General features: G+C 44.8%; 1 protein-coding gene across 2 annotated transcripts in view; it reads right to left on the bottom strand.

Annotated features, from left to right (window-relative positions):
* The window catches only part of LOC112227929 (E3 ubiquitin-protein ligase znrf2), a 76,559-nt gene that overhangs the window by 27,924 nt on the left and 25,068 nt on the right, over positions 1–23,567 (bottom strand). The window contains exon 2 of one of the 2 annotated variants that reach the window (XM_024392943.2): positions 8,773–8,868. The exons of the other annotated variant lie outside the window; for it this stretch is intronic. Coding sequence (XP_024248711.1) covers positions 8,773–8,868 — 96 coding nt within the window. The remainder of the gene's footprint in view (positions 1–8,772; positions 8,869–23,567) is intronic. 2 annotated transcript variants of the gene reach the window in all.

Here is a 23,567-nt window from a genome sequence, read left to right as displayed (position 1 = left end):
GGAAGGGTCTGTATGAGGAGGAAGGGGTCTGTATGGGGAGGGTGGGGTCTGTATGGGGAGGGTGGGGTCTGTATGGGGAGGAAGGGGTCTGTATGGGGAGGGTGGGGTCTGTATGGGGAGGAAGGGGTCTGTATGGGTAGGGAGGGGTCTGTATGGGGAGGGTGGGGTCTGTATAGGGAGGGTGGGATCTGTATGGGGAGGGTGAAAGCTTTTCATGTAGAGCTAATCATTGAAACACATTGAGAAACTCCTCTCATATTCCCTTTAAATGACACACCAGGGTTTCTTCACAGGATGATCTATCTGTATCAGATGGCTGTGTGTGCCCTAGAAAAGCCTGTGTGTGGGTCATGCTTGTTTTATTGTGCCTGTTGATGGCAGTAGGATACCTGGACAAGACAAGACAAGACATGCAGGCAGTCTATACTTGTTTGCTTAAACAAAGAGGAGACATTGTGGCAATGTCATGTGTTTCAATTCCAATAGTACTGATGGCTATGGGGATGGTATGAGACGATGGGGAGGAGGAGGGACGAGGTAGAGGTTGGGGGAGGGAGGAGAAGGATGATGGGGGAAGGAGAAGGTGGGAAGGAAGAGGAGGATGATAGGGGGAGGAGGTGGGGAGGAGGATGATGGGGGGGGGTGTCCTTGAGGTGCACAAAGCAAACAGCTCAGAAGCACATGAACATGCTGATTAAACACCTTCAGGATGTATGGTGTGTGTGTGTATTTGTGAGTGAGTGTGTTTGGTGTAAGGTGTGTGTGTGTGTGTGAGAGAGAGAGATAGATAGAAAGCGTGTGTACACACGTCTGTGTTTGCATGTGTGAGTGTGTGCTAAAAGTCAAAGATTACAGCTTCTAAACTCTGTTAGTATGTGTTGTCTGGACTGAGTTCAGCTAGTCATAGTCTCAGGGCACACAGACAGGGACAGTTAGGGACCCAGGGAAAAGTCTCGATCAACATTAGACTACACAGGCCTCATAAAGACATTGTTAGCATCTCCCTCTACACAGACCACTGGCCATTCATTTCAATCACTTCACGACACATGCAAGCAGTTGCACACACTCACACACTCACACATTCACACACTCACACACACGCACACTCACACACGCACACTCACACACACACTAACCCTCGTTAACAGGCACAGCTGATTCACCATCTTTGAGTCTAACGACAGGTCAGAGGCCTGTGTCGTGATGGAGGACCATGTTACTGTGGTAATGGGGTCGGTGACGTTAGCGTGTGTCATGGGTCGTCTATATACCAGACAGACACAGAACGGATGATTAGCAAAACAATCTCTGGAAAAACTGGCTCTCTAGCTAGAAACGGGAGGAAGGAAACGTGACACTAAGTGTCCGCCCCAAATGGCAGCCTATTCCTAATTGAAACCATGAGCGCTGACCAAGAGAAGGAATGGCATATTAATACAGTGTATTATTAACCTGAATGCACTCTAATGTAGCTGACAGATGAACACCACCAACATAAAAATCATTATCAATAGTGTTCAGAACGTATTCTTCTTCTCTCAAAAACACATTATTTACACCAATGTGACTGTATTAGGATAGATAACGAATCCTATTTAGTATTAGTATTTTAGGGAATAGAGTGTAAGTGTACTACTGTAGTACTGTAGAGGGAGGACAGGGAAACTAGTGAGCACAGAACTGCTAGACGGCTTCTCAGCAGGGGATTTCTATCGTCATGGAAATGTACACACACAAGTAAAGGTGTGTTTTCCATCAGCAAAGAAGATCAAAACACAGGTTCTCAAGCCCTTTTGTAACTTTGTTTTTCCACCATGTCCCAGCCAAGAATAACAGAGAGAAACAGGAGTGGTGGGAGGTGTCAATCATGGTACAATATTACCATAAATCAAATGGTGAAACCCTATTCTAACATGGAACAAACCATAGAAAATGTGGCCTATCTATCTCTATCTGTCAGACCAATAGACTCTCTGATCACTGCCAAGAGAGGGCTGTCTCCAGCCTCCACACTCCACACTCCAGCCCTGTGGTTCTTAACAGGCATTGACAGGGCTGTGGAGGGGGAAAGTGCAGCTGGCTTTGGCCTGGTTGATTAAATGGGCAGTCTGGCTCTCTCTCTCTCTCCACTCCCCGTCTCTTTCTCTCTCTCCTCTCTTTTCCATCTCTGGGTATGCCTGCCTGCCTGCTGCCCTGCATGTTAAAGCTGCTCCTCTTGGCTCAGTGTCAGAGCAGGGTTCTCTACTGGGACTCTCCACATTCCAACTTACTGCCAACTTCCTTTTCAGCAAAAAAAAAGAAGAGCATGAAAAGCAGGGACTAATTGATACCTGTCCACACTGACTCATCATCATGGCCTTATCTCCCTGTCCTTACTGTAATTAGCCTATAGGGGCTTCCTTCCCAGCCCGTGCTACACAGAGAGGACTTCGGTGTGTGTGTGTGTGTATGCGTGGCCCTCCAAGTCTAAAAGGAGTCCTTGTGGCTTTAGAGTTACCCAGGATCTGTGCTGTTGGATCAGACTCAGGGCTCAGTGGTGTGTTGTGTTCACTGTTTAGAATGAGAGGAGGCTCAACATTGATCCTGTGGTATCGTCTAAATTCATCTTTAGCCATGGTTTAGTGCTCTCTGTGTATGAGCTGGACAGAGAAAGGATGCAGGGAATGTATTATACTAGCTAGGCTACCCCTGCCTTTCCCTCTTAGGTAGACACACACACGACATGTCCTCCTGCCCCCTCAAGCCCAGACATTCTCCACAGATAGACAGACAGACAGACAGACAGTCACAACACCAGTCTCCAGCACTAACAGCAGTACTGCAGTGTTCTCAGAGTTCAACACCAACACCCCTCTGTAGTAGTACATCTGACAGGCTACTGTATTGTGTCTATATGTGAGTGTGGTTTGTGCTGTCTTCTCCCCGAGTCATTAGGACAGTGTCACACAACACAGGACTATGATACAGTAACACATAGACAGTGAGGGGGCTAGGCAGTAAATGCAGTATCTGGAGTGTCCAGTTTGAGTGCCTGGACTGTGGAAGGAGAGTCCCCTCTCTCACTATCATTGGTTGCTCAGGCCTACTGCTACTTCCTGTTTCCTGGTCCAATCAGAGTGTCTCAGGAACAAGACAGTGTAGCGACATGACGTGGCCCTCTTTGGGTATAGCGCGTGCCTTCCCCCTCTCTCTCCTCTCCTACACCCAGGTTCTGTTATCTCAGGTCGTACATTCCTGGAGGAAATTCTCTCCTCCTGGCCATGCAGAAAGAGACACAGAGAGAACAAAGGAATTTCTTCTACATCATAGAACTTGAGAACTGAACAATATCCATGTTTTGGAGAATGTGTAAACGGTCGGTGGAGTAGCCAGCTACGACCCGGTCCATTTTGTTTCATGTCTGTGACCTCATGAAAGACAATACAGCCACATTACCCTAACTCTGTTTATACAGGTGCCTCCATTATGAGGTTTGCGTCTAATTATTGTATAAATGGAAGGAGTAAAGATGAAACTATTTGTGAAATGATGTAATGCTGTTAATGTGAGAGAATTGCATTCCCTTTCAAGTTTAACGCTTTAAGTCATTGGCCCACCCCCATGAACACAGACATGATCTGGCTCATGGGACAGCCCTTTTCTACTGTTCCGAATAAAACCCCCACCTTGGGAAATCCTCTTCAGACCATGCATACCCCGGTCAGCTGAGGGGCAAAGGTTTGAGTAGAGACCACAAAAACCTCAGTTTAAGATAAGGTTGTAATGGTTGTTGAATTCCTAACCATACCACGTGGAGCATTGGCTACATGGCGGGAAATGGATAGGGAACCTCCCCTATCATTTCCTTGTAACCATATCTACTGTTTGTTTGTTTATGCATTTCTGTGATTATTTAGTTAGTTAGTAAATAAATGATGAAGACAATTGTATGGATGATTCATAGTAAAGGCTGGGTTCGTGCAGATAACCAACAATTTACGACATTTGGAATGAGATTAACGTGAGGTAAAGAATAATTCATTAATTAGAAGACTAATTGATCAGAAATTTAAATATCTGAAGAGTTATATTAGGAAAATTATAACTTCGTAATCTGAAGATTTTCCTTGGTGCCCCAACTTCCTAGTTAATTACATTTACATGATTAGTTTAAATACGTAATAATAATTACAGAGAATTGATTTGATAAAACAAGTCTTCACTTTAAAACTTCTTGATGCACCCATCCCGTTACCGGGATCATTTTCGTCAACATCCGCTGAATTGCAGAGCACCAAATTCAAATTAAATGACTAAAAATATTTAATTTTCATGAAATCACAAGTGCAATATAGCAAAACACAGCTTAGCTTGTTGTTAATCCACCTGGCGTGTCAGATTTCAAAAAAGCTTTTCGGCGAAAGCATACCAAGCGTTTATGTAAGGACATCTCTCTCAGCAGACAAAACATTACAAACAGCTAGCAGCCAAGTAGATTGGTCACGAAAGTCAGAAAAGCAATAAAATGAATTGCTTACCTTTGATGATCTTTGGATGTTTGCACTCACGAGACTCCTAGTTAGACAATAAATGTTCCTTTTGTTCCATAAAGATTATTTTTATATCCAAAATAACTTATATCCAACCAATAACTTAGTTGGCGCGTTATGTTCAGAAATCCACAGGCTCGAGCGGTCACGACCAGGCAGACGAAAATTCCAAATAGTATCCGTAAAGTTCGTAGAAACATGTCAAACGTTTTTTATAATCAATCCTCAGGTTGTTTTTACAAAATATAATCAATAATATTTCAACCGGGACTGTGGCTTCTTCAATAGGAGAGAGAGAGAAAATGTCTGCTCCAAGCTGTTGCGCATGCAAAACGCTGCTGGCACCCAGCCATACAATGACGCAATGTGATCTTTCTCGCTCATTTTTCAAATTAAAAGCCTGAAACTATGTCTAAAGACTGTTCACACCACGGGGAACCATAGGAAAATAAATCTGGTTGATATCCCTTTAAATGGAGCGAAGGCAGGCAATGGAACAGAGAGCTTTCAGGAAAAACAGCACTTCCGGGTTGGATTTTCCTCAGGTTTTCACCTGCAATATCAGTTCTGTTATACTCACAGACAATATTTTGACAGTTTTGCAAACTTTAGAGTGTTCGCTATCCTAATCTGACAATTATATGCATATTCTAGATTCTAGGCCTGAGAAATAGGTAGTTTCATTTGGGTACGTTTTTCATCCAAACATCAAAATACTGCCCCCTACACTCAACAGGTTAATGATGCCAAAGACACGACAGTAGGTAGATATTTCCTAGGACGTGGTTTCACGTCATGTGACAGGGCTGTAGAGTGGTCCATAGGATGTCCTGCTGCAGCCCGGCAGCTCTGAACATGCCCTTCCCCTAGCATGTCTCCCCTACTAAGTGTGTGTGTGTGTGTGTGTGTGTGTGTGTGTGTGTGTGTGTGTGTGTGTGTGTGTGTGTGTGTGTGTGTGCAAACAGAATGCAGCTAGGTCCTCCTCTGTCTGCAGTACAGTGGGGGACATACAGCATCACATTGTGTATGTATGGACGTGAGGGCAAGAGAGAGAGAGTACAGAGAGAGAAAGAGAGATTGAGAAAGAGGGAGAGAGAGGGAGACAGCGAGAGAGAGAGAGAGGGTAAGTGAGAGAGGTAATGGGATTCGCTTGGGGAGTAGGGCCAGTTGTGTGAAAAAGAAGCTTCCATTCTCATCCTCTCTTTCTCTCTCGTGTCCCGTACTGCAGAGCAATAGAACAGGTAGAAACACAGAGCTGGCTGTCAGAGTGGTGCTGAGAGAGGAGAGAAGGGAGGAGAGGAGAAGAGGGAGGAGAGGGATCAGTGATAATCTCTCCTGTCCACCTCCATTACACTCCTCCTCACATGACTGATGAGCCAGACCAGACCTGCACAAAGGGAACACTAACAATCATCTCTCTCTCCATATTCAGACACATAAACATACACACTCTTTACTAAAACTGTAGAGTAAAGTGTATCGCTTTCTCTCACCCTCCTTCTGTCTCTCCCTCTCTATATTCCTTTTCTCTCCCCCCTCCACCCCCCTCTATCCCTGTCTCTCTCATACTCTCCCTCTCTCTCCAGACACAGAGATTAGCTAGAGAGGAGAGGAGAGTGCAGAAAGCCTGGAGGACAGCATAGGACACAGCGTTCAGGAAGAGAATGACTGGCTGAAAAGAGTCTGTCTACAGGGGTACCAGGGCAGGCCAGGACAGGGGGAGAAACCTATTCAGAGAAGGATGGGAGGGGAGAGTAAAGAGAGTGAGTCATGACTCACCACTCATACCCCAGCCAGTCTTCTCTAAGGTCTATTAACCCAGTAAAATGGCCTCCATTACTGGAGAATGTGACACATCTCTGATGACCAGCAGGTTTTGTTTAAACGCTGTTAGGCTGTTTAAAACCTGGGAATTATCTTTAAACAGCAGCACTTGTCCTCTCTGTCAACTGGGTGTGTTTAAAAAGCCCTTCTTCAGGCTGAGGGAGACGAAACAAGAGGTTTAAAGTCCACATGACTGATACATCCGTCTGGGGCTTGACCATATACTTGGTCTCCTCTGATGCAGGCAGGCAGGGGTGAGATTGTGTCACAGATAGCACATAAACACAGACAACCACAATATCAGGAGTGAAGCACACGCACACACACACACACACACACACACACACACACACACACACACACACACACACACACACACACACACACACACACACACACACACACACACACACACACAAAACGGGCTACCACCCCTTAATTCATCCCTCCACTGTGTTTGATGATGGATGCCTTTCCCTCAGTCTTGTTGGTGTATGAGAAACCAGGTCCTTCAGCCATCATCAGCCCAATGCTGTTCCATCACGGTCACACTAAAAACAAGCAGACACAGAGAAACTGCTGCTGCCACTCTTACCCACTCCTGAACCAAGATGAATTCCTGTTTGACTAGGCTTTTACAGCAAGTCACTGTGGACTGAAGCTCCTCCATGATCCAATAATATAACAGTCATAGAAGTGTCCAGAATTGACCTCTGCTGAAAAAAATGATATTGTCTACATGAGCTGCCAGACATGTGAGAGGACAGCTCAGAGAAGAGAAACAGACACATGTTATTGCATCAGAGGTCGCTATGTCTCAGTGTTGAATGCACACTGGGCTTTTGTTGATGTTGAGGAAGTCATGGAGTATACAAGAGCTAACAATACATTTGTGTGATTATTATTCATCTTAGCAGTAAAACCTCACCCAAATGGCCCTCTATTCCCTACATAGTGCATAACTTTTGCCCAGGTCACATAGGGCTGTAGTCAAAATTAGTGCACTGTATAGTGAATGAGGTGCCATTTGGGATGCAGACAACATGCAGTCATTTGTTTTCTGACTAACTGAGTCCTTCATACATGCTGACTTAGTCCTTAGAAGGGGCCACTGCAAACTCCTTATTAGAGCTATTAGGCAATGACTTCCAGAGCCTGGGACCATCGTAGGAAGTATTTAAACCTAGAGTTGGAATGGAAAAGCGAGGCAGGGAGATACAAGTGTGGGTGGCAGAAATGTGTGTGTGTGTGTGTGTGTGGTCTGTGCTACTCTGTGCTCCAGAAACACACAGTGAGCATGAGGTCATATCCACTTGAGGAAGCAAGAGGAAATTAGCCATCCCTTTAAGACTGATGCGATAGTTCTTAATAAAACAAACACCACTGGACCTTTCTTAAAATAAGATGGAGGGCTGAGCTCTGAGTGTGTGTGTGTATGTATGTATGTAGCCTAGTGGTTAGAGCGTTGGACTAGTGTGTGTGTGTGTGTGTGTGTGTGTAACTCTGCTTCTTCTCAACCAGGAATGCTAAAAGTAAGCTAGGGGGCTCCAACTTTCCCCTCTCACTGCTGTATCCTAGTTTACATCTCCCCTGCAGAGATGACAGTATCAAATACATTACATGTTTTCACTGTCATTCACATAAACACTGTCCACTTAAGACTTGCGACCTGTTCAGTTGGTTTATGAAGAGATGGCCCATAAATCAATTGGACCAGTCATCAGAAAGAGATTAAGAAACCAGGGGGAGATGCAATTGATTAGGAACCTTAGATTACAATTATGTATGGACTAGATCACTCATAACCATAGTAATATGACTTGTTCTTCCACTGAGCCCCTACCCAGCCTGTTATGATGTACTTGGCTGTGTGTTGGCACCATAGTAATTCCACTGGGTGTTTATATAGACTGACAATGACTGAAAACGTGCAAAGGCTGATTAAGGCATTAAAGCGGCAACACAATGGGAGACAAATGAAAGATATAGAGAGAGTTTGTGTTTGAATTGAACTGCAGAGAGAGGAGAGAGTTATTTTGATCAATTTAGGCAGACAGTATTGGACAGATCAGGGAGTCAGGTGACAGTGACAGTCCCCTCTGTAACAGATCTGCCATAAAACACTTTGTCTTGCCATTATGATTACACAGACACAGAGCTAACACCTGCCGTGACACTAGTCACATTAGTCACTGAAGGGGAGGAGGAGTGGTATTGTAACTGCCAAACATCAGGCAGCTCATTCAGACACTGTCTGACAGCAACCATGTTGCAATAAATTAGCTTGTCAATTAACTCACAGACAGCCACGGCAACGTCTTGTCTGGCCACACACACTGAGCCCTTCCCCTTCACAAGCACCCGTTCAGCAAAGGAGAACAGTCTAGGGGTAGGGGAGTAAAGTACGCAGTCTTACCGTTATAAGTCACTCTGGGTTTGGTCAAGCACATGACGATGTGTAGATCCATCTCATCCGTGGAGACAAACTTGGAGCAGACAGGGCACATGAAGCCTGCATGGAGGGAGAAGGGAGGAGGAAAGGAAGACCAAGTGGTAAATATCAGAAATCTAATTCTGTAAAGGGAAATCATTAAGTACCTATGTATATTGTTACCATAAGACAGCATCACACACCCGAACCCCTCCGCCCAGCCACCACAACATTCTCTCTGACATTACAAACTGAGTTCTCCCTATTACATTCTCCTGTAATTACACTCTATGAGTCACACTCAATAATCTCCCTGTGATATTAACAGCAAAGATGATAAAATGAGGTGATATTTAACACTGATTGCAAAGCTTGTCTTGACATTATCACTGTGATGCAGCAGATGGCAGAGACGCTCTTTAAACTGAGATTATTAATGATCATGTTTGGTAACTCTGCACTAAATAGTTAACACAACTAGACAGCCAAACAGACTGACAGACAGGGTTTAATGTTGTTATCGATGATGTGGTATGATCACATCTGGTTAGTGTAAGACTGATAGGGGTGGTATAGGAGGTATCTATCATTTGACTGGACTAGCAGCTGGGTTTATGGCAACCACTTCGGGTGGGCATCAAATAAAATTTGATTTGATTTGAGGGAGGGAGTGTGTGTGTTTATGTGTGTGTATGTATGTATGTATGTGAGTGAGTGTATGTCTGTGTGAGTGTGTGTGTGTGAGTGTGTGTATGTATGTACAGTGAGGGAAAAGTATTTGATCCCCTGCTGATTTTGTATGTTTGCCCACTGACAAAGAAATGATCAGTCTATAATTTGAATGGTAGATTTATTTGAACAGTGAGAGACAGAATAACAACAAAAAAATCCATAAAAACGCATGTCAAAAATGTTAGAAATTGATTTGCATTTTAACGAGGGAAATAAGTATTTGAGCCCCTCTCAATCAGAAAGATTTCTGGCTCCCAGGTGTATTTTATACAGGTAACGAGCTGAGATTAGGAGCACACTCTTAAAGGGAGTGCTCCTAATATCAGTTCGTTACCTGTATAAAAGACACCTGTCCACAGAAGCAATCAATCAATCTGATTCCAAACTCTCCACCATGGCCAAGACCAAAGAGCTCTCCAAGGATGTCAGGGACAAGATTGTAGACCTACACAAGGCTGGAATGGGCTACAAGACCATTGCCAAGCAGCTTGGTGAGAAGGTGACAACAGTTGGTGCGATTATTAGCAAATGGAAGAAACACAATAGAACTGTCAATCTCCCTCGGCCTGGGGCTCCATGCAAGATCTCACCTCGTGGAGTTGCAATGATCATGAGAACGGTGAGGAATCAGCCCAGAACTACACGGGAGGATCTTGTCAATGATCTCAAGGCAGCTGGGACCATAGTCATCAAGAAAACAATTGGTAACACACTACGCCGTGAAGGACTGAAATCCTGCAGCGCCCGCAAGGTCCCCCTGCTCAAGATAGCACATATACATGCCCTTCTGAAGTTTGCCAATGAACATCTGAATGATTCAGAGGACAACTGAGGACAAATGAGACCAAAATGGAGCTCTTTGGCTTCAACTCAACTCGCTGTGTTTGAAGGAGGAGGAATGCTGCCTATGACCCCAAGAACACCATCCCCACCGTCTAACATGGAGGTGGAAACATTATGCTTTTGGGGGTGTTTTTCTGCAAAGGGGACAGGACAACTTCACCGCATCAAAGGGATGATGGACGGGGCCATGTACAGTCAAATCCTGGGTGAGAACCTCCTACCCTCAGCCAGGGCATTGAAAATGGGTCGTGGATCGGTATTCCAGCATGACAATGACCCAAAACACACGGCCAAGGCAACAAAGGAGTGGCTCACGAAGAAAAACATTAGGTCCTGGAGTGGCCTAGCCAGTCTCCAGACCTTAATCCCATAGAAAATCTGTGGAGGGAGCTGAAGGTATGAGTTGCCAAACGTCAGCCTCAAAACCTTAATGACTTGGAGAAGATCTGCAAAGAGGAGCGGGACAAAATCCCTCCTGAGATGTGTGCAAACCTGGTGGCCAACTACAAGAAACGTCTGACCTCTGTGATTGCCAACAAGGGTTTTGCCACCAAGTACTAAGTCATGCTTTGCAGAGGGGTCAAATACTTAAAATTAAAATGCAAATCAATTTATAACATTTTTGACATGCGTTTTTCTGGATTTTCAACCTCAAGGCCCGTTCCCCTCTGCTTATCACACCCATTATATCCTGCAGCTCACTATAGTGTACACAGTGTGTGTGTGTGTGTGTGTGTGTGTGTGTATGTGTGTGTATTTACAGATTATTTCCTGTAAAATACATCCATATAATATATGAGTCATCCTGATGTGTGCATGCAAACAGACCCACAGGCACATTAACCAGGTTTCCATCTTACCATCGCATGCAGAAGACTTACCTGACGCATAAAAACGACAGTCATGTCGGTACAATTTGATACAGTCGGACAGACCATTTGGTTGTTCCACAAGGTGGGATCTTGTGTCGGTAAAATGAATTATGTGAGAAATTGCATTGGAGAGGCCTTTATGTGCAAACATTGATATATTAATCATCACATAGAAATAAACTCGGAATCACGGGCCTGATATCCCCCCATCACAACGTGAAAAAGCATTTCAAGTTCATAAGCAGATGAAATAAGTTATGATGAACTTCACATGGTGGTTAAGTGCATGGTGATCATGCACATTTCCAATAGGCTAAATATCGAGGGTAGGCTATTATTTGAATGCTGTTGACATAATGATCAGTGCTTGGCTGCCAATTATTTCATAATCTAATTATATAACCCCCCCGTCCACTTTATCAGCCAAGTCTTGTCTAGACAGAGAGTCTGAAGCAAAACTAGATTGTGCATGTTTGTGTGACAAAACCATCTGTAGTTGAAATTGTGATTGAAACCCACGTAACGTATGTCTTTTAATTGGTACATGGGAACTTTGTCATCACGCAGCCTTTTGTCCACAAAAAGTGGTGGGAACATGCTCATATTGTTTTTAATGCAGATTTTAGAATATTCACATGAAAACCTGTCTCCAATTGGATGGAACCCCAGCTATGGACACACCCCAGCTATGGACCAGGATAACTGATGTATTATCAGGATGCACTTTCCAGGAAATGAATCTGGAAATATTCAGTCACAACACACACCCCTGTAGGCCCTGCACTCCTACAGGCAACAATCAATCTCTAGCCCAACTCAACTCTGCAGGGGGTACAGTTACGTCTACAGATCTGAAGACTATACTGTAGACAATTTCAGGGGGTAGCCCCGTCTGGGACTTGGTCCGAACCTCTTGACAAGGTTGCTAGGTGTTGGGTTGAGCTTGCTACATTACCCCCTTTCCTTTGGGAGAGCGTGTCCCCACACTTCTCTTTATCAAGTCTCTCACATCACATGTACACTCCTTTTCAATGGCTTCACGGGCGCCATCCCACTTCAGACACCAATGTGTGTGTGTGTGCGTCCGGGTATTTTCAGAATCATTTCCTGGAAAATGCCTCCACAGAATATATGCCTCATCCTGGTGTGCGTGCATACAAACAGACACGTGTGTGTGTGTGTGTGTAGATATTGGCTGTACTAAGTTCTAATCCCTTTCTGTGGGGAGGATATTGGAGAGGAGGAGAGGAGTGTCCCACTTCCAGCAGGGACTAGAAGAGATAAGAGGAGATAAGGTGGGAAATTCAAAGCTGAACTACTACACAACTCCATCAGCATAAGCTGACTAACTGAGGGGGTTAACCATCTCTCCTTCGCTCACCTCCTCTTCCCTCCCTCAATTTAGACACCAAGCTGACACCCTCTGCTCTGGCTCTGGCACAGCAGACTAGCAGACGGGGCAGACTATGATGGGGAGAAGGGCAGCTGTGACCGTCTCTGTGTCTGCCCAGTGCTCACTATAGGGCACACAGAGTAGGGAGGTGTACTAGCATGGTATGTCTGCCAACTAGGCCTATAGGACAGAATGGAGCACAGTGGCACAGTATGGCCTGTCTGGCCAGCTGTAGGTCCAGCCAGTCTGGACTCTGGATGTACTAAGTCAATACAGATCATCTAAAGGTGATGCAGATACTACGTGTTTAGTTTGTCTGTATGACTGTTCACCTGACATCTCCAGCCTTCACAAGAGAAGCTATCTATCTGTCTGACCACATGCAGTGTAATACAAACCCAACACGGCTGCTTGCTTGGTGTTAAAGGTAACACACTCCTATCTAATGACTGCCCTTTGTGTGTGTGCGTGTGTGTGCCTGCATGGGTGTGTGTGTGTGTGCCACCGTGTGTGTGTGTGTGTGTGTGTGTGTGTGCCAACGTGGTGTGTGTGTGTGTGTGTGTTTGTGTGTGCCAGCGTGGGTGTGTGTGTATGTGTGTCCTCTCTGTGTCTCTAGGTTATTTACTGTAAACCATGGCCACAGGAGGGGAGCAGCTGCATATTAACCAATGACCACATCAACACAGAGCAGGCCAGGGCTAGATCCAGGACCAACTGCCAGAGAACAGCAACTCAAACGTCTTACACCAACACACACAGAGCCCAGTACTCCTACAGGCAACAACCTACATCAAGCCTAACTCAACTCTGCAGGGGGTATAGCTAGATGTACAGATCTGAAGATAATCCACTGGCATGAACTGTATAGGCCTACAAAGCCAGCTACCACGCAGTAGACAGTAACTGTCAGAAAGCCTGCTGTCTGGGAAGGGAAATAATGCGCTCAATTGTACTGGTAATCATGTTCATCTTGTTTCAACATCTGTTTCTATGTGTGTGTGTGTGAGAGAGAGAGAGAGAGAGAGAGGGTGAGAGAGAACGAGAGAGGGTGAGGGAGAGAGAGCAGACTGTCGGTAGAATTCTCTCCTCTCCTGCAGAGAAAGGTTGCACAATATAACATAGCCTTGGCAGCTAGTCTACATCTTTTCTCTGGGTTATTCCATTTCAGGGCTCTGAACTTGCGTCATGCTGCATATAGAAAACATACATTGTCTGATCACGGTGTTGTTTATTTGTCTGGAATTAAATTGAATTATAAGTGAATGTTGAGAGAGAGGGACATTTAATTGAAGGAATGACTATGGAGGGATGGAGGAGAGCTGAAGTGGAACCTTTATCTTGATAAACAGACCAGAGTTAGTGACATCATCAGAGCAATAACATGAGGTGACAGTTTGACAGTCAGTGGGTTTTCAAGACACCCAAAGTCACGTTACATAGTCAAGATAATCAACATGATAATAAAGTAATGAAATCATGGCAGGCTATAAAAGACAGAGTTGGTATGTATGGCCTTAACGGTGATGACATTCACACGTCAGTCTGATAGAGCCCGGCAGGGTAGCCTAGTGGTTAGAGCATTGGATTAGTAACCGTTGCAAGTTCAAATCCCTGAGCTGACAAGGTACAAAATCTGTCGTTCTTCCCCTGAACAGGCAGTTAACCCACTGTTCCTAGAACGTCATTGAAAATAAGAATTTGTTCTTAACTGACTTGCCTAGTTAAATAAAGGTTAAATAAAGGTTAAAAAAATAAAATAAATAAATACAGAACGGTAATGAGGAAGACCCCCCTGTCCCCTCTTTTACACACATGCTTAGTCGAGGTTACTAAAACATTGATCTCAATATCATATTTGGGAAAATACAAGTAAAGGAACAGAACAGAAAACAAAGAGTGGAATGTAAAAAATATCCTCAAGCCAATGTTCTCCCAGTCAGTCAGTCCCACGGGAAGAGGAGAGAGGCCAGCACCATTAGCAACAATCAGATAAGGAGAGAAGGAGTTGGTGAGGAGAGGAGGAGATGGGGGATAGAGGGGGAGATGAGTGGAGATGGAGAGTAGAGGAGGAGAGTAGAGGAGAGGAGAAGATGGGGAGTAGAGGAGGAGAGGAGTAGAGGAGATGGGGGTAGAGGAAGAGATGGGGAGTAGAGGAGGAGATGAGAGGAGGAGAGGTGTAGAGGAGGAGATGAGAGGAGGAGATGGAAAGTAGAGGAGGAGATGAGAGGAGGAGATGGGAAGTAGAGGAGGAGATGGGGAGTAGAGGAGGAGATGCGAAGTAGAGGAGGAGATGGGGAGGAGAGGAGGAGATGGGAAGTAGAGGAGGAGATGGGGAGTAGAGGAGGAGATGAGAGGAGTAGAGGAGATGGTCTATGCTTGTAGGCTATGTAGCAACGTCACATAGATCATTGTATTTCATTTTTAAATGAATACTTTCCCAAGTAAACAAATACTAATGTCCATTCAGATATTCTAATATTTGGTACTGCAGCAACAAATAGCATTAAGTACATCATGCTCTGTTCAAATTAGGAACACCTTCCTTAACTCAGGATCTCCTATAAGCCAAACCAAAGGCCTCCATCAGCATCTATCCCATCTAGCCCCCAGCCTCGATCTTATTAAATCCCATGTGTGTATTACATTATCATTTTAGGAATCGGCAGGCTAGCTCTAAATGGGATGGTGCGTGGGGCCTTGCCTGAGAACTTCCTTCCTCTCTCACAGCCGTACAGCGCTATTGTCACTATTTCAATTATTTATTTATTTGATCTTTTTTTCTCTTTAACTCTGCATTGTTGGAAAAGGAACCATAAGTAAGCATTTCATTGTTAGTCTACACCTGTTGTTTACGAAGTGTGACAAATAACATTTGATTTGATTTTACTTGTATGTCAGCAGGGCTTTTCCATCCTTGTCTGTTGACTATGGTGTGAAGGGACAATCACTACATCTAGCTCCTAAATGGTATGACATTTGTTGTAACACACATCTCAGGCAAAGGAGAACCCCCTTTCTCATGGGCTGTTACAGTCTTAAAATAAAATGCAGAAATAGAATTGTCTATGGTAAACAACAGCTAGTCATGAGCACCAAAACAATCCTGTCAAAATGTCTCCATCCTTGTGATGTAGGTAGTACCCATAATCACTCACCAGACTAACACACTGGACAGGACTGCCAAGCAGAGACAACCAACCTGACTATGACAACAAAGATGACGCAACACACAGTCAGCCATTTAACCATCAGTTTATTGCATGATGAGACTAGGTTATGTTCTTTTTTTTTCAACAAAAACCTTCAAACGACAGGATTTTATGATGATACTGAACAGGGACAATGTCGTCCTAATCGTACAATACGCTGTGGATTATTTTCAAATACATAGTGACAGCAGCCTAAAACGTGGACAGCAGCCTAAAACGTTCCATATTTATCATCAGCAGCCTAAAAAGCCTTCTAAAAGCCAGTGCTGCCATGCAGCCTGGAGTCTTCCTTCAAGGAGCTGTTCTCCACTCCCCAGTCCCCTGTCCTGCACTCTCTCTGCCACATCAATGATTGATTCTGAGGGCTGGAGCCCCAGGAGAGAGCAGGGGGCCGAAGCATCTCTGCCTGGCTATGGAGGAGGGGATCTGGGCTGAGCAGATCTAGCGTCCCTGGTCCCTGGGACCTCCATGGTGCTGCTGGTGATGATAATGTCACTGTAGCTTTAGCATGATAAGCTCTGTGGTACATAAAGTTTCTGTGGGTGGGTAGACCGGCTGACTGGTTGGGACATTATTACACAGACAGACATGAATGTTGTATGATTACTGCTAAAAGTATGAGTATAGACTGAGATAGAGAGAGAGAGTGAAACAGAAAGCAAAATAGAGATAAATAGAGAGAAATAGAATGAGCAGAGAGAGAAATAGATAGAAAGAGATTCTACACTGAGTATACTAAACATTAGGAACACCTTCCTAATGTTGAGCTGATGAAAATGCTGAAATGATTCAGTTGAAGTTGAATTGAACAGTGTTAAACAATCAGAATGGAGAAAGACTCATTAAAATCACATAGAATGTATATGTTGCTACTCTAGGGCCACACTACTCATACAGCAAGTTTAGAGATTTTATTATTCAAAAACATCCAATACCATCAAATATCGTCCTTTTTTTTCATACTGTGATTTGATATTTTGGCCATATCGTCCAGCGTTTGTGGACTCCATTGCTTCCCACAGTTGGCTGGATGTCCTTTGCATGGTGGATCATTCTCGATACACACGGGAAACTGTTGAGTGTGAAAAACCCAGCAGTGTTGCAGTTCTTGACACAAACCGGTGCATCTGGCACCTACTATCATATCCCTTTCAAAGGCACTTCAATCTTTTGTCCTCCCCTTTCACCCTCTGAATGGCACACATACATAATCCACGTCACAGTTGTCTCATGGCTTTAAAATCCTTCTTAGCCTGTCTCCTCCCCTTCATCTACACTGATTCAAGTGGATTTAAGTGACATCAATAAGGGATCATAGCTTTCACCTGGATTCACCTGGTCAGTCTATGACACGGAAAGAGCAGGTGTTGTTAATGTTGTGTATAGTCAGCGTAGAGTGTAAATTTAGGGACCAGGTTAACCCTGCCAGCGGGCCTGACTGCTACATCACAGTCAGGAAGTAAGGCACTGGGCTGTCACCACACACAAAGTTTTAGCTACTCTAGTTACAGAGAAAGACATGATATCCATAAAGAGTCCAGTGAACCATTGTCTAATTAAGCAATAAGGCCCGAGGGGGTGTGGTATATGGCCAATATACCACAGCTAAGGGCTGTTCTTATGCACTACACAATGCAAAGTGCCTGGATACAGCCCTTAGCCATGGTATATTGGCCATATACCACAAACCCCAGAGGTGCCTTATTGCTATTATAAACTGGTTACCAACGTAATTAGAGCAGTAAAAAGAAATGTTTTGTCATACCCATGGTATACGGTCTGATATACCACGGCTGTCAGCCAATCAGCATTCAGGGCTCGAACCACCCAGTTTATAATCTATAATCTGTTTGTGGCTGTCACGCCCTGACCTGAGTATTCTTTGTTTTCTTTATATATTTTGGTTAGGTCAGGGTGTGACATGGGTGATGTATGTGTTTTTGTACTGTCTTGGGGTTTTGTAGGTTTATGGGGTTGTTTACCATCTAGGTGTTTATGTATGTTTATGGTTGCCTAGATTGGTTCTCAATTAGAGGCAGCTGTTTATTGTTGTTTGGGAACCATATTTAGGCAGCCATCTGCTTTGGGTATTTTGTGGGTTATTGTCTATGTGATGTTGCATGTTTTCACTCAGTATTTATAGCGGTCACGTTCGTTTTGATATTTTGTTTGTTTGTTTAGTGTACTTCGTGTTTTTTCATCTTTCATTAAAAATATGTATTCACATCACGCTGCGCTTTGGTCGCCTCACTACAACGATCGTGACAGTGGCACAACCCTATTTAAGGGCATTTTTATTAGAGAGGTGAAGTGATGACACTCTTTGGGCGAGCTCTCTGAGAGGAGGGGTGAGGAGACAAGGAGAGAGGAGGGGAGAGCAGAGAGATGAGGAAAGAGGGGAAGGTAATATTAGAGAGACACTATCACCAGCCACCCATCTGCCAGACAGCCTCACTCTCCCCATGTGTCACAGTCTGACGTGTCAGGGACTATAATTAAAATCAGAGAACAAGGACAACACTGACGGCACATCAGACGGGCTCTATTTACAGAAATATAGTATGGGAGGGAGGGAGGAGAAAAAGAAAGCCTGTAATTTCCTCTGTTTTTGGAAATTGATTGTGTCGGGGGGCCTGGCTGGGTTTGGATCTGGAAAGACAGAAACAATCAGCTCTAGGGAGCAGACAGACTGAACAGACAGAGTATCATGACAAGAAGAGAAAATAGAAAGAGAGATGATAGAAGCTAAACCGCCCACTGCAGCCACTGAACCATGCCCTGTTCACTCTCATCAGCTCACATGCCCTGTTGACTGTCATTGACAGTAGAGCAGTGTAGGCCACAAAGGGCCTGCATGCGGGAGTGAGGGACAGGGAAGATACAAACATGACCATATTATCCATATTACCCTTATTAATACATGGGGGGTGGGGTTAAGGACCTGAAACTACAGCCTCAAACATTCTCATTTTGTACAGCACTTAGGATAAAGTTTCTATGACTCTGGACCTGACCTGGTCCTTGAACCCCAGCATTCTGTTGTTGGACCGGGCTAAGCTTATGTCTGGGTCTCCACTGTGGCTGTCACACACAGACCCACACAGGGAGAGGAGGGGGAGACGGAGAGGGAGACCTAGATCAATGGGATGATTAGGGGTCATCCTATTGCGTGAAACTCTGAGCCAGAGAGAAAGAGAGACAGATAGAGAGGTAGAGGGAGAGAGAGGAAGAGAGAGGGAGGAAGAGGGGTCCTGGCACCATCACACAAGGTGAACTTGAGGGTCAAAAAGAGAAGGAGAAAGAAGAAGGGAAAGGGAGGGGAGAGTGGGGAAGAGTTGAGTATAAATAAACCGGCTTTCAGTCACTGGAGGAAAGTAGAAGTAGGCTACTTCCTGACGAGTTGAGACGTGAAGGTGATGATGATACTGGAAGGTTGAGGAGATGGGGAGTCCTTCTTCTCTGTCTGCTCACATCTCAATACCTCACAGACAGACAGACAGACAGACAGACAGACAGACAGACAGACAGACAGACAGACAGACAGACAGACAGACAGACAGACAGACAGACAGACAGACAGACAGACAGACAGACAGACAGACAGACAGACAGACAGACGCAACGAAAAAAAAGCGAAGGCAGAAAACAAAGCCACAGACCCTGGCAACTACAGAACTGTGTTTGGAGTGCCCACTCCGACAAGCAGAGGGCTGCGTGGTGAGTGGCACGTGGGCAAACTGTGCTGTCTCTGTGTGTTGTCACAATACGAAGTGTGTTTTTAGCGCTCTGCTCCCGGCTGCTAATGACCCACATTCACAGTAAACCGTCCCGGTGAGTTCCACCCTGCACGGCAACCGTATCCATGGTGTCCATACCGATGCTCATGAGTCCTGCAAGCCTGAGCTTATCAGTAACACTCAGTAACACAGGGCTCACAGAGACACTGCTAGGCTATACTGCACTGTACTGCACAGGGCTCACAGAGACACTGCTAGGCTATACTGCACTGTACTGCACAGGGCTCACAGAGACACTGCTAGGCTATACGGCACTGTACTGCACAGGGCTCACAGAGACACTGCTAGGCTATACTGCACTGTACTGCACAGGGCTCACAGAGACACTGCTAGGCTATACTGCACTGTACTGCACAGGGCTCACAGAGACACTGCTAGGCTTTAGCTGCACTGTACTGCACTGGGCTCACAGAGACACTGCTAGGCTATACTGCACTGTACTGCACCGGGCTCACAGAGACACTGCTAGGCTATACTGCACTGTACTGCACCGGGCTCACAGAGACACTGCTAGGCTATACGGCACTGTACTGCACCGGGCTCACAGAGACACTGCTGGGCTATACTGCACTGTACTGCACCGGGCTCACAGAGACACTGCTAGTAGTATACACACCCTGTTAACTCAAAAAGGCAAGGTGACAGTGGATTTCTCTGGATCTCTGGATTTCATTACATTAGATTCAGGGGTCTGCATGAGGCCAAGTTGACAACTTTACAACTATTAATATGAACTGTATGGTGAAACAGACGACACACATCCTCTCTCTCCCTCAGTCTGTCTCTCCCTCCCTTTCTCTCCCCCTCTCGCGCTCCCTCTCAAGCCAAAAAACTTGAAGATATGCTGAGGATTTGTGTCACTGAACCACTAAAGCCTCTGGCCTCCATGACCCTCGCTCCGTGTGGAGGGGTCAGTGGAGAGAGATACAGAGAGAGAAGAGAAGAGAGAGAGGAGAGAAACTTGTGCCACACAAACACACACAACACCTGCTCCATCCAGATGGGAGCACTGAGCAGGGAGCAGAGAGAGAGAGATTAGGCAGGCAGGAAAGCAGGTCAGCCGGCAGGAGCACACAGGAGAACCAAGACGCACGTATCTATCCATCCATCCCTCACTCCCTCCCTAACCCATCCCTCCATCCACACAGGATCCCTCCACACAGGATTAATTTATCAAGGTGGCTTTCTACTGAACTGGAGGGAAGGGACTGAGACATAGCAACAGCCACAGTTCTACAGCCACAGCCCAGTTAGCCTAGCTCCCCATATCTACAGCCACAGCCCAGTTAGCCTAGCTCCCCATATCTACAGCCACAGCCCAGTTAGCCTAGCTCCACATACTGTAGGTGTTGTGTAGTCTGAACCGCTCAGTGACTAGGCTAAACGTCTTATTGAGCAGGATTTTTTTGCTCTGCTCATTTCCGCCACTATGCTTATCTTTGTCTCTGAAGGACACACTGTGTGGTTTAAGTGTGTGCAGTACAGTCCTTCCTCATGCAGCTTAATGACAGTCACAGTGGAAACATGTGTGACTGTGTTGTTCCACACAGTGGAAAAATGTGTGACTGTGTTGTTCCACACAATTGAAAAATGTGTGACTGTGTTGTTCCACACAGTGGAAAAATGTGTGACTGTGTTGTTCCACACAATTGAAAAATGTGTGACTGTGTTGTTCCACACAATTGAAAAATGTGTGACTGTGTTGTTCCACACAGTGGAAAAATGTGTGACTGTGTTGTTCCACACAATTGAAAAATGTGTGACTGTGTTGTTCCACACAATTGAAAAGTGTGTGACTGTGTTGTTCCACACAGTGGAAAAATGTGTGACTGTGTTGTTCCACACAATTGAAAAATGTGTGACTGTGTTGTTCCACACAGTGGAAAAATGTGTGACTGTGTTGTTCCACACAATTGAAAAATGTGTGACTGTGTTGTTCCACACAATTGAAAAATATGTGACTGTGTTGTTCAACACAATTGAAAAATGTGTGACTGTGTTGTTCCACACAATTGAAAAATGTGTGACTGTGTTGTTCCACACAATTGAAAAATGTGTGACTGTGTTGTTCCACACAATTGAAAAATGTGTGACTGTGTTGTTCCACACAATTGAAAAATGTGTGACTGTGTTGTTCCACACCGTGGAAAAATGTGTGACTGTGTTGTTCCACACAGTGGAAAAATGTGTGACTGTGTTGTTCCACACAATTGAAAAATGTGTGACTGTGTTGTTCCACACAATTGAAAAATGTGTGACTGTGTTGTTCAACACAATTGAAAAATGTGTGACTGTGTTGTTCCACACAATTGAAAAATGTGTGACTGTGTTGTTCTACACAATTGAAAAATGTGTGACTGTGTTGTTCCACACAATTGAAAAATGTGTGACTGTGTTGTTCCACACAATTGAAAAATGTGTGACTGTGTTGTTGGCCCACATTGGAGTTCTCCTGGTTGATCTCTTTGGCTCCCACACGAAAGCTGGCTTTAGGTAGTCTGAACAAACCCACAGCAACCCCCTTCTACGACAACACCAAGGCTCTGTCTCATAGGGCAAACTTTTCTCTTTATAGTGCATACTATTGACCAGGGCCCATAGTGCTCTAATCAAAAGTAGTGCAGTATGAAGAGAATAGGGTATTTGGAATCCCCCCAAGCCTTAATACAGAGGACACAGCAGCAGCAGTAAAACTACACAACATTATTACCAGCCTGGCCGGAGTCAACACACGTTTTTATTCTATAGGCCAAACTAATCTCTCTATGCAAGATTTTGGTTCTAGGTTAACCGAGATGAAGTCCAAACAGACTTGGGTCAAACACCTCAAACACTTTTGCAAAATCTGAGGTAAATAATTGAAAGAATTTATGACTTGTATTTGACCCGGTACTGTAATCCACAACCACCGCAAACAGTCTCCTATGTTTCTGATTCTTTTAGTACAATGACTCACAGTGTCACTGCTACTACTTAAACAGTTAAATGCTGCTAGGATCCTGTAATACAATGCAAGGTCTGTCTTTACCTCTATCTCTCTCAACGTCATAGCAACGTTATGCAATCAGTGTGTGCATGACGTGTGTCTGTTGAATGCTAGTTTATCAGGGGCGGCAAGTAGCCTAGTGGTTAGGGCGTTGGGCCAGTAACCGGCCAGTAACCGAAGGGTTACTGGATCGAAATCCCTGAGCTGACAAGGTAAAAATCTGTCGTTCTGCCCCTGAACAAGGCAGTTAACCCACTGTTCCCTGGTAGGCCGTCATTGTAAATAAGGTTCTATTCTTCACTGACTTCCCTGGTAAAATATCTGTCTCATTCACATCTCCTTATCACAGGACAGGATGTTTAAGTCATACTGCCCTCTCCGTGTATTGTGTGAGTGTGCTATGTACAGCACGGTGTGTGTATGACATGTGTCTGTTGAATGCTGTATGATGGTAACTGGGAACACACACATAATCACTTGCATATTACCATGGTCACCCTACAGGGCCCTCCACCAGCACAAAGGGTTAGTGGTAACTAACAACCATGTACAAAGCAGCAGTAAGGAATGTAACACAGGAGAGCACGCACAGACATTTTAATCTTCCAGCTAAAAGTGATGTTGAACAGCCATTTCACACCATTTAAAGCTGCAGCTAGGTTTAAGTCAGAGTTGATACCATCAGACCTGTTCTGTGAACAGTGAAGCTGATTAAAAACCTAGATTTTTCTGCAGCACAGTCTCGTCAAAGTCCAATTTAATTACCAGAAATGTAACGGCATTCTCCCTCCTCTTCTGAGTAGGAGTATCGAGAAGGATCGGAGGACAAATGCACAGAGTGGTAAGTGTCCATAACGTTTATTTTAAGACAAACTGAACACTACAGAACAATAACCGTGTAACCGACCGAAACAGTACCGTGTGGCAACAAACACTCACATGGAAACA

The sequence above is a fragment of the Oncorhynchus tshawytscha genome, linkage group LG03 (assembly GCF_018296145.1).
Source record: "Oncorhynchus tshawytscha isolate Ot180627B linkage group LG03, Otsh_v2.0, whole genome shotgun sequence".
Lineage (NCBI taxonomy): Eukaryota > Metazoa > Chordata > Actinopteri > Salmoniformes > Salmonidae > Oncorhynchus > Oncorhynchus tshawytscha.
Note: the sequence above shows the minus strand (reverse complement) of the source record. Positions and strands in the feature narration are given on the sequence as shown.